The sequence below is a fragment of the Vipera berus genome (assembly GCF_964194415.1).
Source record: "Vipera berus genome assembly, chromosome: 3".
Lineage (NCBI taxonomy): Eukaryota > Metazoa > Chordata > Lepidosauria > Squamata > Viperidae > Vipera > Vipera berus.
In genome coordinates, this window is record NC_138204.1 from 215,672,112 (window position 1) to 215,689,065 (window position 16,954).

The 16,954-nt window shown below is 47.4% G+C and overlaps 1 protein-coding gene across 3 annotated transcripts in view; it reads left to right on the forward strand.

Moving 5' to 3' along the window:
- Positions 1-16,669, forward strand: part of RHPN1 (rhophilin Rho GTPase binding protein 1) — a 38,275-nt gene extending 21,606 nt beyond the window's left edge. The window contains exons 9-15 of one of the 3 annotated variants that reach the window (XM_081323052.1): positions 792-948; positions 4,292-4,411; positions 5,838-6,032; positions 10,281-10,357; positions 12,264-12,410; positions 13,474-13,632; positions 16,350-16,669. In XM_081323052.1, the coding sequence (XP_081179178.1) occupies positions 792-948; positions 4,292-4,411; positions 5,838-6,032; positions 10,281-10,357; positions 12,264-12,410; positions 13,474-13,632; positions 16,350-16,550 (1,056 nt within the window). In that variant the 3' untranslated portion in view covers positions 16,551-16,669. Of the gene's footprint in view, positions 1-791; positions 949-4,291; positions 4,412-5,837; positions 6,033-10,280; positions 10,358-12,263; positions 12,411-13,473; positions 13,638-16,349 lie in introns of those variants that run through there. The other 2 variants (XM_081323053.1, XM_081323054.1) reach the window with 2 other exon arrangements.
- The last annotated feature ends 285 nt before the right edge of the window (positions 16,670-16,954 follow it).

Genomic DNA, 16,954 nt, shown 5'->3' on the forward strand with positions numbered 1-16,954 from the left:
TGATGGGTCACGTCAGGTGAGGGTCTAGTGATGGGTCAGGTGAGGATCTCAGTTGAAGGTCTTGTGATGGGTCAGGTGTGGGTCACGTCAGGTGAAGGTTTTGTGATGGATCACATCAGGTGAGGGTCTACTGATGGGTCAGGTGTGGGTCATGTCAGGTGAGGGTTTTGTGGTGGATCACATCAGGTGAGGGTCTTGTGATGGGTCTAGTGTTGGGTCAGCTGTGTGACACTTCAGGTGAGGGTCTACTGATGGGTCAGGTGTGGGTCACGTCAGGTGAGGGTTTTGTGATGGATCACATCAGGTGAGGGTCTACTGTTGGGTCAGGTATGGGTCACATTAGGTGAGATGATGGGTCTTGTGATGGGGAGGTCACATCGGGGGAGGGTCCTTGGCAGGCGAAGTGCTGGTGGGAGTGGGGGATTGTGCGGGATGGTTGAGGTCGCTGCTGTCACTGCTTGGCTGTGTGGTTGATTTGAATTCTGTGGGGTTCGTAGGCTGGTTGTAGGTCGATGGGTCTGTGGATGGAATTGTTGGTGGAGTGCCAACCCACACAAACCCCCCTTCCCCAGCCATCACTTCACCTCCCAGCGACCCTCACCTGAGGTGACCCAACCTCCACCCGCCTCCTTCACCCCAGCTGCAAATCTTCACCACCATTGCAGGGCCTGCACCGGCCACGGAAGCCAAGCCAGATGTGCTTCTAGTGGCCCTCAAGGGACAGTGTCCTCTTTCTGGCCTCCTTGGGCTTCCCGTCATCACCTCGCCCCCCTCCCACTTTGCCTCCCCAGGTGGAAGAGGTCTACTCCTTGGTGCACCAGACCATGGACCAGCCCCAGGTCAAAGACTATGTGCCGTTCTCCTGGACCTCCATGGTGCACGTCAAAGCCGAACACTTCAAGGCCCTCTCCCACTATTACGCCGCGGTGGCACTTTGTGACTGCCCGGGTGAGTAAGTTGCCAAGAGCTTCTCTTGTTCCCACAAAGAACCGTTGGAGGAGGAGGAGGAGGAGGAGGAGGAGGAGGAGGAGGAGGAGGAGGAGGAGGAGGAGGAGGAGGAGGTGGAGGAGACTTACATAAGGAGAAAATAGATCTGAGCTGTAGGGCGTCCGCTTGATATGGTGAAGCCTCTTTTTTCCTCCTTTCCTTCTTTCCTTCCTTCCTCCCTCCCTCCCTCCCTCTCTATTCCCTCCCTTTTTCTTCCTTCTTTCCATCCTCCCTCCCTCCCTCCTTCCTTCCTTTCTCCCTCCCTCCCTTTTCTCTCCTCCTTCCCTTCTCCTTCTCATCTTCCTTCCCTCCTTTTTCCCTTCCCTTCTCCTCTTCCTTTTTCCTTCCTCCTTCCCTTCCCTTTCTCATTTTTCTTCCCCTTTTTTCCTTCTTCCCTTTCTCCTTCCCTTCTCCTCACCTTCCTTCCTGCCTTCCTGCCTTCCTCCCTCCTTTCTTCTTCCCTCCTTCCCTCCCTTATCTTCCTTCCTTCCTTCCTTCCTTCCTTCCTTCCTTCCTTCCTTCCTTCCTTCCTTCCTTCCTTCCTTCCTTCCTTCCTTCCTTCCCTCCCTCCCTCCCTCCCTCCCTCCCTCCCTCCCTCTTAGAGGATTTAGAAGGAACATTTAGGAAGCGACTTGAGTGGGTCAGCCAAGGCTTCGCTTCTGAAACCTGGTGTATCTTTCCTTCGGAAGATAAATCTGTTTCTCTTGGAAGTGGGGGGGGGGGAAACGCATCCAGATGTTCACCACCCTTTAATGAAATATCAGCTCTACTCAAGTTCCCCGATGGCTTTGTAAATAGCTCCTCTCTCCTGCCTCCGTTGCTTAGGCCGTGATCCTAAACGTCATCCTTCGCTAAACCAGTGAGGCTTTAGCTGGCAAACGAGGATAAGGCGAGATTTCATCCTGGAGATGCTGGATCTCTCTCTTCCCATCATGTTCAGGATCTGATCAGTCCGAGGCGGTCAGACAAGTTGAGCGTGTTTTAAACAGATTTTTTTTTACTTAGAATTTGCACAGCTTCCTTCCTCGCTGGCAACCTTTGTTTGGAGTGGCCTGCTCTGAATTTGCTAGGAGAGCTGCACTACCTTGCTTTATCCCTCTCCTGAAGTTTTTAAAGGAAAGTTGGGGGTACCCCCCCCCCTCATTTTCCGGACCCCTTCCCCTCAGAGATGTTATTCCTGAGCGTCTAAGCCAGAGGTGGAGAATTACGGACCCTTGATGACTTCTGGACTTCAACTCCCTGAATACCTGAGGCAGAGAATTCTGGGAGTTGAAGTCCGCAGGCCGCAGTTGTCCAGCCGGGTCCTAGAGATCGCTAAGGCAACAGGATCCGTGATCCTTTCACCCCATTCCAACCATTCCTGGTCTGAAAGAAGAGATTTCATATTGATTTGGTTGGCTTCTACGCTGGTCAAGGAACTATGGCCCCTTCATAACTTGCAGACTTCAACTCCCAGAATTCCTCAGCCAGCAGGGGGGAACCATGGCCTCTTCATGACTTGTGGACTTCAACTCCCAGAATTCCTCAGCCAGCATGAGGGAAACTATGGCCCCTTCATAATTCGTGGACTTCAACTCCCAGAATTCCTGAGCCAGCATGGGGGAACTATGGCCCCTTCATGACTTGTGCACTTCAACTCCCAGAATTCCTGAGCCAGCATGGGGGAACTATGGCCCCTTCATGACTCATGGACTTCAACTCCCAGAATTCCTCAGCCAGCATGGGGGAACTATGGCCCCTTCATGACTCGTGGACTTCAACTCCCAGAATTCCTCAGCCAGCATGGGGGAACTATGGCCCCTTCATGACTTGTGCACTTCAACTCCCAGAATTCCTGAGCCAGTATGGGGGAACTATGGCCCCTTCATGACTTGTGGACTTCAACTCCCAGAATTCCTGATCCAGCATGGGGGAACTATGGCCCCTTCATGACTTGTGGACTTCAACTCCCAGAATTCCTGATCCAGCATGGGGGAACTATGGCCCCTTCATGACTTGTGGACTTCAACTCCCAGAATTCCTGAGCCAGCATGGGGGAACTATGGCCCCTTCATGACTCGTGCACTTCAACTCCCAGAATTCGTGAGCCAGCATGGGGGAACTATGGCCCCTTCATGACTCGTGGACTTCAACTGCCACAATTCCTGAGCCAGCATGGGGGAACTATGGCCCCTTCATGACTTGTGGACTTCAACTCCCAGAATTCCTGAGCCAGCATGGGGGAACTATGGCCCCTTCATGACTCGTGGACTTCAACTGCCACAATTCCTGAGCCAGCATGGGGGAACTATGGCCCCTCCATGGCGTGTGGACTTCAACTCCCAGAATTCCTGAGCCAGCATGGGGGAACTATGGCCCCTTCATGACTTGTGCACTTCAACTCCCAGAAATCCTGAGCCAGCATGGGGGTACTATGGCCCCTTCATCACTCGTGGACTTCAACTCCCAGAAATCCTGAGCCAGCATTACTGGCTCAGAAATTCTGGGATTTATATCCCAAAGGTGCTTTTTTCAGGAGGCAACTGGACTTTCTTGTTTTTCTTTGAAGACGTTTCGCTTCCCATCCAAGAAGCTTCTTCGGCTGTGGCTGGATGGTGGGGCGTGGAAGGATTTACACTCCTTGCAGACTGCTGGTCATTTGCATCCTTTTAGAGAGCCGTTGAGGCCGCTGGGAGGTTTACCTGTGTCCTCAGGGTCACCTGTGTGGTGAAAATGGGTGTGGAGCCTTCATGGAACCGCTGAATGGGCTGTGTTGTAGACTGGAGATAGAGGATGTCGTATCCCTCCCCCTCTCTTGAGGGAGGGCTGTTCAGTTGGGAGACAGATGGCCTCTTTGACCCCTCTTTCAAACCAGTGGTCCTCTGTGTCCAAAATGTGGGCTTCCATAAACCTCCAAGTGGCCTCAACGACCCTCTAAAAGGATGCAAATGACCAGCTGTCTGCAAGGAGTATAAATCCTTCCATTCCCCCACCATCCAGTCAGAGCTGAAGAAGCTTCTTGGATGAGAAGGGAAACCTCTTCAAAGAAAAACAGGTAAGTCCAGTTGCCTCGTGAAGAAGCACCTTTGGGATAACTACGAGCCGGATGATGGAGAAGCTCCATAGACCTCCGGGATTTGAAGTCGACAAGTCATAAAGGGGTGGCCTAGTTCCCCATCCCTGTTCTAATCTATCTTGCTGGCTCAGGAATTCTGGGAGTTGAAGTCCACAAGTCATAAACGGGGGGGGGCCTCGTTCCCCACCCCTGGACTAAACCAAGAAAGGTCCATCCCTTCTTTCAATCCAACTTCCTCTATTTCTGCAGCCACGTCGGAGGTCCATTTTCCCGAGCATGAAAAAGCATTCCTCCAGTTTCACGTCACCACGCCGGAAGGACCGGCTCCTTCCTTCCTTTTGCAAGACCAGGAAGCTCGCCGGCGACTGGGTGAGTGACACCTTCCCCTCCCCCCCCCCAAAAAAAATATCTTCCTGGGTGCTGGAATGAGCTCAAGATGTCAAACAAGAGCAGGGACGCGGCCTTGATTGCAAGTCGTGTCCAGTGATCCTCAACTGCTCGTTCAGTGACCGTTCAAAATTACCACGTCACTGGAAAAGGCCACGTACAACTTACGACCCTCAGCACATCCCCAGGGTCACGTGATCAAAATCCCAGCACTTGACATGTACCAACAGTCGTCAAACTTCAAAGGCCCTTCCAACTCTGTTCTTCTGTTCTTCTATTATTTTAGACCAGGGGTCCTCAACCTTGGCAACCTTTAAGACTTGTGGACTTCAACTCCCAGAATTCCTCAGCCGGCTGAGGAATTCTGGGAGTTGAAGTCCACAAGTCTTCAAGGTTGCCAAGGTTGAGGAACCCCTGATTTAGACCTCTTGTCTCCTAGCCAACCGCCAGAACTTTGGATTGTGACAGTTTTGTTTGTCGCGGATTCTGGAAGTGCCAACATTCCCAACCCGCTTCTGGGAAGAATGTAGACTTGCTTCCGTAAGAGTCAACAATTTTTTGTCGGTGTGAATTGTAGAGCTTCTTGTAGAACTACTTCCGTTTTTGTTTGTGTTTTTTTTTTCAAATTAAGTGCGTGCCATCTACTCACGTGATTCTATTTAAATTTAAGGTAAGAATACCGTTGTTGTTTTTTAGCCCACTGGTGAAATTTAGAGGTTAATTTCGCTAGGGCAATCTCTCCGTTGTGTTGACCGATGGGGCAGGTTTGAGGTTTCTTGTGCATCGAGGTCTTTATGAGACGGATCAGAATCAGAATAGAGCTGGAAGGGACCTTGGAGGTCTTCTAGTCCAGCCCCCCTGCTCAAGCAGGAGACCCTATACCATTTCAGTCAAATGGCTGTCCAGTCTCTTCTTATAAACCTCCAGTGATGGAGCACTCACAACTTCTGAAGGCAAAGGCGTTCCACTGGTTGATTGTCCTCACTGTCAGGAAGTTTCTCCTTAGTTCCAGGTTGCTTCTCTCCTTGGTTAGTTTCCATCCGTTGCTTCTTCTCCTGCCCTCTGGTGCTTTGGAGAATAATTTGACCCCCTCTTCTTTGGGGCAGCCCCTCAAATCCTGGAATATTGCTATTATGTCCCCCCCGGTTCTTCTTTTCTCTAGACTGGCCATCCCCAAATCCTGCAACTGTTCTTCATATCTTTTAGTCTCCAGGCCTTGGATCGTCTTAGTTGCTCTTCTTTGTACTTTTTTCTCCAAAGTCTCAACATCTGGTTTTTTTTTATAGTGTGGTGACCAAAACTAGATGTAGTATTCCAGGTGTTATCAACCAGTGGCCAACACACAAAGGCTGGTGTTGGGGCTGTGGGTTCTAGTTCTCCAATGCGGACATGCGTTGTGTTTTTACAGGGAAGGCTCACCTCAAGAAAGCCATTATCAAGCATGAGGAGGCCATGAGGATCCATAGTTTGTGCAAAATCCTAAGGAAGATGGATATCCTGCAGGAGGTTCTCTCGCTGGCCCACAAACGTTCCCTCAGCAAATATTCCGAAATTGACCATGAGGAAGATTTCTTTGAAACGGCAGAAGCCCCCGACATTCATCGTAAGTGTCAGCGCTGCAGCTGAGCACGGCTGCAGCCATTTTCCTGCGCCTTCTGGTTTTCCACAGAGAAAAGAGGGAGGGGGCAAAAGCTGTTCTGTTCCAGCCTACGACCGGCCCTGTTTGTGTGACAGGGACAACCCCTTTTTCCTTTTGACAGATTAATAGGCTGGGGGGGAAAAACCCAACCCAAATTTATGTACAGTTCCAAAATGATAAAGTCTTTCAAACAAAAAAAGCAGCAGAGTATTTTCTTCAATAAATGATTCAAAACATCCAACAAGAGTCAACAAACAAGAGTCAAACAGATTAGCAAGAACAGACCAGGATTCCCTTAGAATGTCTCCAAACGGTTGCCTTCAGCAACCAGCCCCGCCCACACCTTCCCCTTTTATTATCTGCCCCAAGGCCTGGCTTCTCACTGCCTTCTCCTCCTCCTCTCACTGAGTTGCCTCATTGATTTTCTCTGCTCTGCTGGATTGCCTTCTGCTTCTAGTGTCTCTGAACAGATTCAGCTGTGACTCCTCTGAGTCCGACCCCTCCTCCTCACACAGCTGAACCTCGTGGGGAACACAACTGGAGGGGCCAGGCTGAGAGTCCTGTAGTGCATCAGAGCCTCCCTCCGACACCGAAGGCTCTCCAAACCCCTCCTCCTCCTCCTCAGATTCCTCGGACTCAGCTGCTGGGAGCACAGGCTGACACTGAATCACAACACTGCCCAGATGCTTTGCTAGTCATAATAATCTTTTGTCCCGTGGGAACCAAGGTCGTCTGTTGCTCCCGAGCCTGCCAAATGATTGCATTGGGGAACGTGAATTGCTTGCACAGTTTTATGAGTGGGATTTTTAACTTTGCATTGGGAAATTGTTACATGTGTATCCAGACTTGGTTTCACTCTTGACTGTGCTGATACTTCGTAACCAATAAACATGTTCTTTGAGGGATTCGCAAGCCTCGGAGTTCTGCTTTATTTGTCTCTGTCTGTCGGAACCATGACGGTAAGTGGACAAGTGGATATGGATTCAACTTTGTCTCCCAAGAGTTTGCGATCCATCAGGTGGCAGCCAGTGCTAACCTTGTCCGGATCTGAAAACAGAAAATAGAGTTGGAAGGGACCTTGGAGGTCATCTAGTCCAAACCCCTGCTCAGGCAGGAAATCTTATACCATTTCAGACAAATGGCTGTCTAGTCTCTTCTTAAAAGCTTCCAGTGCTGGAGCATTCACCGCTTCTGGAGGCAGGTAGTTCCACTGGTTAATTGTCCTCACTGATAGGAAATTTCTCCTTAGTTCCAGGTTGCTTGATTAGTTTCCATCCGTTGCTTCTTGTCCTGCCCACAGGAGCTTTGGAGAATAGCTTGACTCCCTCTTCTTTGGGGCTGCCCCTGAGATATTGAAATGCTGCTATCATGTCACCCCTAATCCTTCTTTTCTGTAGAGTAGCCATACCCAATTCCTGCAACTGGGATTTTATTTTTTTTTAGCTTTTGTTTTTTCGGTGAACTTAGAGAAATTTGGCCTTTGCTATCCCTGACCCTCAAATGAATAATCCCTTTGGCTCAAAAAGGGGTAAAATTGGGATAATAAGAGAATAACAAGAGTTGGAAGGGACTTTGGAGGTCATCTAGTCCAGCCCCCTGCTCATGCAGGAGACCCTATACCAACTCAGATAAATGGCTGTCCAATCTCTTGTTAAAAAATCCCCTTGAATGGACCACCTACAACTTCTGGTGGCAAGCTGTTCCACTGGTTAATTGTTCTCTCTGTTAGGAAGCTTTTCCAGGTTGCTTCTCTCCTTGATTAGTTTCCATCCATTATTTCTTGTCTTGCCTTCAGGTGCTTTGGAAAATAAGTTGACACCCCCAGCCACACACCCCTCTTCTTTGTGGCAGCTCCTCAAATACTGGAAGACTGCTATTGGGTCCCTCCTAATCTTTCTTTTCACTAGACGAAGTCGTATCCAATATCTAAGATCTAAGATCTAAGAGCGAAGCCATGCAGGGCTTGAAAGGTTAAATTAATACTTGGAATTGTGCCTGGAAATCTCATGTAATACAACACCCACAACATAGATGCCAGGTAGCTGTAACAGTTGTGGCCTCTTGGCATGCAAGTAGCTCCAGCCGGCTCCAATTCTAGTTTCTGATCAATCTTTTTTTAAAAAAAATATTTTTTATTGATTTTCTAATATTACATTTAAATGTTTGAAAAGCAATGTGGCGGCTGAGTACAATAATTCTATTACACATAGATATCATTAGTACAGATCTCAAATTATTACAATCGCCATTCCCCCCCTTTCTCCTTTACTATCTGCTGTCTCATATTTAAACTAATGCAATTCTTGTTCTATCAATCATATGGAAAATAACTTTCTAGCATTTATCAGTAATTTTTCGTTTAGATGTGTCTTAGTTGCTTTAGCTGTCAATCTTTTAGACGATCAACGATTGACCTAATCAATTTTTCTCATTTTTAATTTTCCATTAATATTTAAATTTAATGTTTAATAACTATCATTTCCAAATTTTAATGACCCCCCAACTCCTTTATCACAATTCCTCCCAAAGTTTGGTGTCCAGGATACACCTCTTACCATCTACATCGACAAGCTAGTAATGCAATATAATATTCTGATTTTCTGATAATTTTCACTATCTTAAAATCTTAAATTTAATAAACAAAGTATCTTTTATTTCCACATTTAATGCTTCCTCTCTCTCTTCCTCTTTACATCTACTATCTCATACTTAAAAGTTTCGGGTCAGTCTTCAAGGGTGGTGACACTTGCCATACATTGCAGTAATTTACCCTGTGATGACAAGGACAGGAATGAGAGTCACCATGTCCAGATGGGTTGGGGTTAACATGTTGACCAAAACGGGGTGAAGACCCCTTGGCCACAGCTTCCACCTGCCCTTCCGATAGTAACCATGAGTCCAGCATGACCCCCAAGTGACAGACATTACATTTTCATGTAACAACAGCTTTTGGAGCAGACAACACAACAAGGTTGGGTTCAACCATGACCTCCATTGATCGGTATCAAAGACATCTTGCTTTAGTGTCTCATGAAGGATCAAAGGACTGATTATGCTCACTGAATTGTAATAAATAATAATAATAATAATAATAATAATGATAATAATAATAATAATAATAATAATAATAATAATAATAATAATAATAATATAATAATAATAATAATAGTAGTAGTAGTAGTAGTACTAGTAGTAGTAGTAATAATATAAAGTTGGAAGGGACCTTGGAGGTCATCTAGTCCAACCCCCTGCTCACGCAGGAAACCCTATACCATTTCGGACAGTCTCTTCTTAAAAATTTCCAGTGTTGGAGAATTCACTGCTTCTGTTCCACCGGTTGATTGTTCTGACTGTCAGGAAGTTTCTCCTTAGTTCCAGGTTGCTTCTCTCCTTGATTGGTTTCCATTCGTTGCTTCTTGTCCTGCCTTCGGGTGCTTTGGAGAATAGCTTGACTCCCTCTTCTTTGGGGCAGCTCCTGAGATACTGGAAGGCTGCTATTATGTCCCCCCTGGTCCTTCACTTCGTTAAACTAGACATTTTCTCCTTAGTTCTAGGCTGCTTCTCTCCTTGATTCGTTTCCATCCGTTGCTTCTTGTCCTGCCTTCGGGCATTTTGGAAAATAGCTTGACTGCCTCTTCTTTGGGGCAGCCCCTGAGGTATTGGAAGACTGCTATCGACTCTCCTGTCATGGCTTCTGAAATTCTAATTCTCCTCCCAGCTTTTTTTTCAGAAGTTCTGAAATGTTTTCTTTATACGCCACTGCTTTAGTTAATTTAATATTTCTTTCCCATAACTTTTTTGTCAATCTTCTAATTCTATATTATATCCAAAGTTCTTTGCCCAAGTTATCCTTGTTTCTTTTACTTGTTCTTCCTCCATCTTTAAGTTTAACAGAAATCTATATAGAGTTTCTGAATCAACTTTTCATGTGTTTTTTGAGCAGGATCTCATCAAATTCTGTCTGTTCTTTGTAAAATCTGCAAATTCAAACAAGACATGAAAAAGATGTTAAAACAACGGGATTTTACAAAGAAGTTCTGAAATGTTCTAAGGCTGAAGGACGAGGAACTTGCCCAAGGGTCAAATTCTGTATTTAGATGCGTAGAAAACACACTTTTGTCATTTTAGGTCCGTCTTCACGGTGAACCAAAGTGTGGAACAAACCAAGTTCCCAAGTTGTAACGTTTCCCCCCTCTTCTTGTGTTTTTCTAGCCAAAACACACCAGAGACCCGAAATCAAATCTCCCAACTTCTCCAAGGTGAAAGTCACAGACATCTTTCATAGGCTGGTAAGTTTGATGCCTCCTGCAAGAGGACTGTGTTTGTGCGGACAGCAGAAAGTCCTGCCTTCAAAGAATCGGGGCCAAAAAAAATATCCTGTGTGTTGTGATTTTCCAGTGGACACTTGTGCACATCAATGCGTGCTTCTCCCACTTTGACCCAGGAAAGTTGATGGACACAAGCTGATGGAGTAAAATTGGGGCTTCCGGATAGACTTAGTTGCTGTCAAGTCCATTCTAAGTCCAGGAGATTGCAAGAACCAACCTTCACCACCGCACCTTGTCTCCAGCAATCATTAATAGCTGTTGCAAGGACAGTTTCATCCTATCCTTGATTCTGTCCATCCTTCCCTCAACTTGGTCAGGGGTATAATCGGTAGCTCTTCCGAAGATTTTGACATTCAACCCCTACGTTATCTTTCCGTTCTACTTTTCTCAGCTTGGACAAGTGGAATAATTGTGTCTAGGTCACACCTCCTCGTGTCCCATCACCAAAGTATAGGAGGCTTTGGTATCCTCTCAAAAGAAGAACGATCTTCTCCTTGGCTGTTTCTCTGCTGCCCGAGTGGTAACTAAACTTCAAAATTTACCGCCCAGTGAAGCAGGAGTAGCCATGAGCATGCAGAAATCCAAAGGAGATGAAGTTAGTTGTGGAGAACAGTCTGTCAGAGGCTCTTGACCACATTGGTTCAATAGGCCTTGGAGAAGGATCTTTCTGTGAGTGTTAGTTAATGGGGAAGAGTGATCAGGGTGACAGGTGTAATGTGGACTCCTTGGTCCCCTCTGAGTTGGGCGGTTTTCTTGCAGACGTTTCATGACCCAACTAGAGAACATCATCAGTGCTAGAAGGGAGGGGGGTTTGAGGAGAGGAGGAGGAGGAGGAGGAGGAGGAGGAGGAAGAAGGAAGAAGAAGAAGAGGAGGAGGAGGAGGAGGGGGGGGTCCTTGGTGCCCTCTGAGCTTGGATGTTTTCTTGCAGACGTTTCATGGCCCAACTAGGGAACATCATCAGTGCTAGAAGGGAGTGAGGGTTGTTGTTATTTTATACATTAGTGGTCACTGTCACTGTTGGTGGGGGGATTCTTGGTAGTTCCTTGATTAGGCTGTTGGTTTGTTGTTTGATAGTTGGTCTAGTCTTGATATTAATTTTTAGATCTCTAATCTCTAGAGAGCAAACCCCACTCCCTTCTAGCACTGATAATGTTGCCTAATTGGGTCATGAAACATCTGCAAGAAAACAACCAAGCTCAGACATCACCAAGGATCCATAGTCGTCGTCCTCCTCCTCTTCCTCCTCCTCCTCCTCTTCCTCCCTGCCAACCCCATTCCCTTTAGCCCTGATGATGCTCTCTGGTTAGGTTCTACTCCTCCTCCTCCTCCTCCTCCTCCTCCTCCTCCTCCTCCTCTCTGCAACTTCCCCTCCCTTCTAGCACTGATAATATTCCCTAATTGGGTCATGAAACATCTGCAAGAAAACAACCAAGCTCAGAGAGCATTAAGGACTCCATATTCGTTGTCCTCCTCCTCCTCTTCCTCTTCCTCCTCCTCCTCCTCCTCCTCCTCCCTGCAAATCCCACTCCCTTCCAGCACTGATGATGTTCCCTAGTTGGGTCATGAAATGTCTGCAAGAAAACAGCCGAGCGTAGAGAGCATCAAGGACCCCACAGTCCTCCTCCTCCTCCTCTTCTCTGCAAACTGCACATTCTTCTAGCACTGATGATGCTCCCTAATTGGGTCATGAAACTTCTGCAAGAAAACAGCGAAGCTCAGAGAGCACCAAATTCAGCCCTGAGCTACAAATTTTCCCTTCTGCTAAGTAGTGTAATGTCTGAACAATTTCGTCCTGGTTGCTCAACCCAGCCCCATCTCTCCCTGTCCCCTGGTTCACCATCATCTGTTGTTATTTTTTTCCCCCAGGGGCCCCTGTCCATTTTCTCTGCCAAAAATAAGTGGCATCCCACACGGACGGTGCACTTGCTCCGTGGAGCAAACGGCTTTGGATTCACCCTCCGCGGCGATTCTCCAGTCCTGGTCGCTGGGATCATCGCTGGTGGCTGCGCGGCGGTGAGTTGCCCAGTCCTGTAACAGCCAAGGTGGAGTCCAGGTTGCTTTGGAGATCTTATAGGTTATCCCCAGTGTGTTTTGGAGGGGCCGTCAGACCTGCCAGCCCTTGGTGCCATTTGTCGAGGACTGTATCGTTTTATTAGAAGCCAAGCGCGTTGCAGTAATGCCTAGCCAGAGCTGAGAGTCACCCGCCCAAATCTCTCTTAGTGGCTTCCCATCACTGACCCCTTCATATGATGAAGCGAGTTGAAGCGAGATGCTTTCAGAACGATGACTTCAAGCGTAGGTCGGTATGCTTTCTTCTCCCAGCCAGGTGACCTTAAAGCAGCATCTCAGGGAGATATAGAAGTTACTTTCGCTTTCCCCCAAGCCTTCTCCCTCCCATCCTCCCTCCCCAGAGTTCACGCAGACTGTCAAAGCACACAAGCAAGCATAAGAAGGCAGCTGACAGGGGCAGTCTTGGGTCAGGATGGAAATCTGATGCTGGGAGACATTCAGTAGAAGCTGAAGAACACTCGGTCAGTTGGTTCTTGGCCAATTAGGTTGGTCTTTGGCCAACAAGAGCCGTGTCCGTGCATCTACACAACAGATGTTTCTCTAAGAACTTTGGGGTCTAGGAAAACAGATAGGTGGAACCTGAGTCCCCGGACGCAAAACACAAGGACTTACTTCATCACCCAAGTCAACAAAGAAGGAAGAGACCTCGGCCACCATGAGGAACCTCAAAGGGAAAGTATGCAAAATTAATGGCCGAGAAGGATAGTCTGTCAGCCGCCATGAACCGCGAGGGGTAAACCGATCCCGGCGATGCTGGGTGTCCAGAAGACCAGCTGCCAGATGGCAAACAAGAGGGGGGGGATTGTTTTGGTGGGGCTAATTCGGTGATGTGTTTCCAACCCTACCTTTTTTTCCGTGTCCCTCCTGCAGCGTGTCCATCTTGCGCCGCTCTTTCCTGGCTGACCTTCCCCAAGGTCTCCCTCCCCTCCCCCCACTCCCCAGCCTTTCCCCCCTCCCCCCCATCTGAACGAACTCCAGCAAATCACCCCCACTTCTGTCTCGACAGGAAGCTGGCTTGAAGGAAGGGGACTACATTGTCTCCATCAACGGTCAAGATTGCCGGTGGTCCAAGCATGCCGATGTGGTGCAGCTGCTGAAGGTGGCCGGAGAGGAGGGGGTGAAGGTGGGCGTCATCACTCTGCTGCCCCCAGAAGGACAGAGCGTGGTAAGGCAAGGGGGAGGCGGGGGCGGTGGATGATGGGGTAGGGTGGAACTGTTGTGATTCCCTGCCAGCCTGTGATCCTCCTGGCAGCTGAGTCCAGGAAATCAGAGGAGGAGGAGGAGGAGGAGGAGGGGCCTGGGGAGCCATCAGAGTCAGAGGAAGGCTCTGATGAGTTACCAGACTTACAAAGTGAGGAAGAACCTGGCCCCTCCACTCCTGGTCAAGCTGAAAGCCAGCTGGCCTGGGAGGATGAGTCAGACTCGGAGGAAGCACAGCTGGAAGACCTCAGAGACGCTCGGAAATGTAGACAGGTCACACGAGTAAGTCAGAGGGAGGCAATGGGGCGACTCCAGGGGAGGAGGAGAAAGCAGTGAGAAGCCAGGCCTCGGGGGCTGCCTAACAAAAAGGGAACGTGTGGGCAGGGCTGGTTGCTGGAGGCAACCCTTTGCAAAGAACCTCTGTGTCAAGAGATGATGGTCTGTTTATGTTACCAGTGAGTTGTTTCTTGTTTTGGCTCCTGCTCTGTTCTGTTTGTGGACAAGGTCTGTAAAAGGGGTTTATTTATCCAGTCTACTGCTAAATTAGGGGGTTGCCATTTGAAGTAACAAGGACCTACGTAGGCTGGGACAGAACAGGAACCCAGTGGTTCTGGAACCTTGAGGGGGGGGTGTCTCTTAAGGATTGCCATCTTTTGCACGTAGTTCACGAGGGCCCTGAAACAAGTGACTTGCGGCTGTTTTTCACCCTTATGACCATCACATTATTCCCCCGTGGTCACGTGATCAAAATTGGGACGCTTGGCAACTGGTTCGCAGTTACGACGGTTGCAGTCACCCGTGGTCCCGGGATCCCCTTTTGCTACCTTCAAGCGGGGGGGGGGGGAAGCCACTTAAGAACCAGGTTACTAACTGAATAAGTGCACTGATTCCCTTAAGAACTGGGGCGAGAAAAGTCGTAAAATGGAGTCGTCAAAGTCCCTTAAACAAACATCTCGCTTAGCCACAGAAATTTGGACCTCAGTCGTGGTCGTAAGGCGAAGACTGAACCTCTTCTTGATCATTCTGCCCTTCCTTTTTCTCTGTCTGGTAAACTCACAAGATTTGTTTTTCTTACCATGTATCTGTATATACCTGGAGTAGACGGTTGTCAGGACCCACCCCAAACCACGTCTTAGGAAGACAAAATTCTTGGAGTCAAGTCTATTCCAAAAAGAATCTTTACTATGACATGCTTGGTTGTAGGAAACGAGACAGGACTTAATATTATTACACGAACTAACCCTTATATAGAGTTCCCGGTTTAACCCCCCTTTAGCCCCATTTGGTCAGTCCCCCATCCTTTCTCTCGTATCATCCCTCTCCTGGGAAGAAGGAACTTAGGACCTTTCATGTTTATTGCTCTCTTCCGTGACACAAGCCAGATGCTAGCCCTCCCTTTTGTTTCCCCAGTTCAAAAGGCTTCTCCTTTCTTTTGAAATGCCTAATACCGGTTCAATACACATCCATTCTCTTCTCTTCGGGAGATGGCAGAATCCATGGAATAATGTTTTAAACATACATTTATGAATATGATATAAATGGATTCTGACAACGGTGTTGTTTCTCTGGATCATATATGTGTGTGCATGTCGGTAAATAATAATAATAATGATAATAATAACAACAACAACAACAACAAAAACTATTACTATTATTACTATTATTTAATATTTATCATTATTATTTAATATTTATCATTATTATTATTTAATGTTTAATTATTTAATAAAAACAGTTGTGAGAGGGACCTTGGAGTCCTAGTGGACGATCACTTGACCATGAGCTAGCTGTGTGCAGCAGCAGCCCAAAAAACTAATAATCCTGGGTTGCATAAACAGAGGCATAGAATCAAGATCACGCGAAGTATTAGCACCGCTTTATAAAGCCCTAGGGACGCGGTGGCTCAGTGGGTTAGGACGCTGAGCCTGTCGATCAGAAGGTCGGCAGTTTGGTGGGTCGAATCCCGAGTGCCGCGTAGCAGAGTGAGCGCCTGTTACGCGTCCCAGCTTCTGCCAACCTAGCAGTTCGAAAGCACGTAAAAATGCAAGTAGAAAAATAGGGACCACCATGGTGGGAAGGTAACAGCGTTCTGTGTGCCTTTGGCTGGACTAGAAGACCTCCAGGGTCCCTTCCAGTTCTATTCTATTCTATTCTATTCTATTCTATTCTATTCTATTCTATTCTATTCTATTCTATTCTATTCTATTCTATTCTATTCTATTCTATTCTATTCTACTCTACTCTACTCTACTCTACTCTACTCTACTCTACTCCACCCTACCCTACCATTCCATTCTATTCTATTCTATTCTATTCTATTCTATTCTATTCTATTCTATTCTATTCTATTCTATTCTATTCTATTCTATTCTATTCTATTCTCTATTATGTTTATTATTATTAATCATTGCACAGTCTGCCAGATGTTGCTGCTGTTGTTGTTATTATTATTGTTGTTGTTGTTATTGTTGTTGTTGTTGTTGTTATTATTATTATTATTATTATTATTATTATTATTATTATTATTATTATTATTATTTTGATCGCGTTTTTGCAGTGTATATTGGAGGTGGTCACCCTTTGGGAACTGCATGCAACGAAAATCTCATCTTAAATGTATTAAGGTACATTTAAAGTGGCAATAATAAAGTTATTCTTCTATTCTGTTTTCCTACCCTCCAGAAGTTGGACAAGAAACCGACAGCCACATCGTCCGGAGCGGCTGCTTTGCTGAAAAGCAACAAGGAGAACAGCCGCAAGTCCCCCCTGCCCAGCAAAGCCGCCGGGGGTCTCCTGGCATGGGGGCGGAAGAGCAAGCGCAGCAAAAGCTGCAGCTCTGGGACCCTCCCCTTCGTCCTGGGGGATAACAAAGTAGGCCGCTGAGCCTCCCGTGGTTCCTGCCGAGCCCCGTCATCTCCGGACTTGGAGAAGGGGATGGATGTCCCACCAGGCAGATGTTCCGGGACCTCTTCAGACCAGACTCATTTTGTGACCAGAGTTGTATCACCTTGGTTTTTGGGGGGTGAGGGAGAGAGGGGGAAAAATGTGCCTTGGGAGAAAAATCAATTCTGCGCCAGTAAACTTCCTGACGACGTAAGGTGAAGCTCGCGTAATTACGGGATGGCTGCCTCTTTTAAGACCAGTTATTGTTGTTGTTGTTAGCTGCGAAGTCGTGTCCGACCCATCGCGACCCCATGGACAACGTTCCTCCAGGCCTTCCTGTCCTCTACCACCTTCTGGAGTCCATTTAAGCTCACGCCTCCTGCTTCAGTGACTCCATCCAGCCA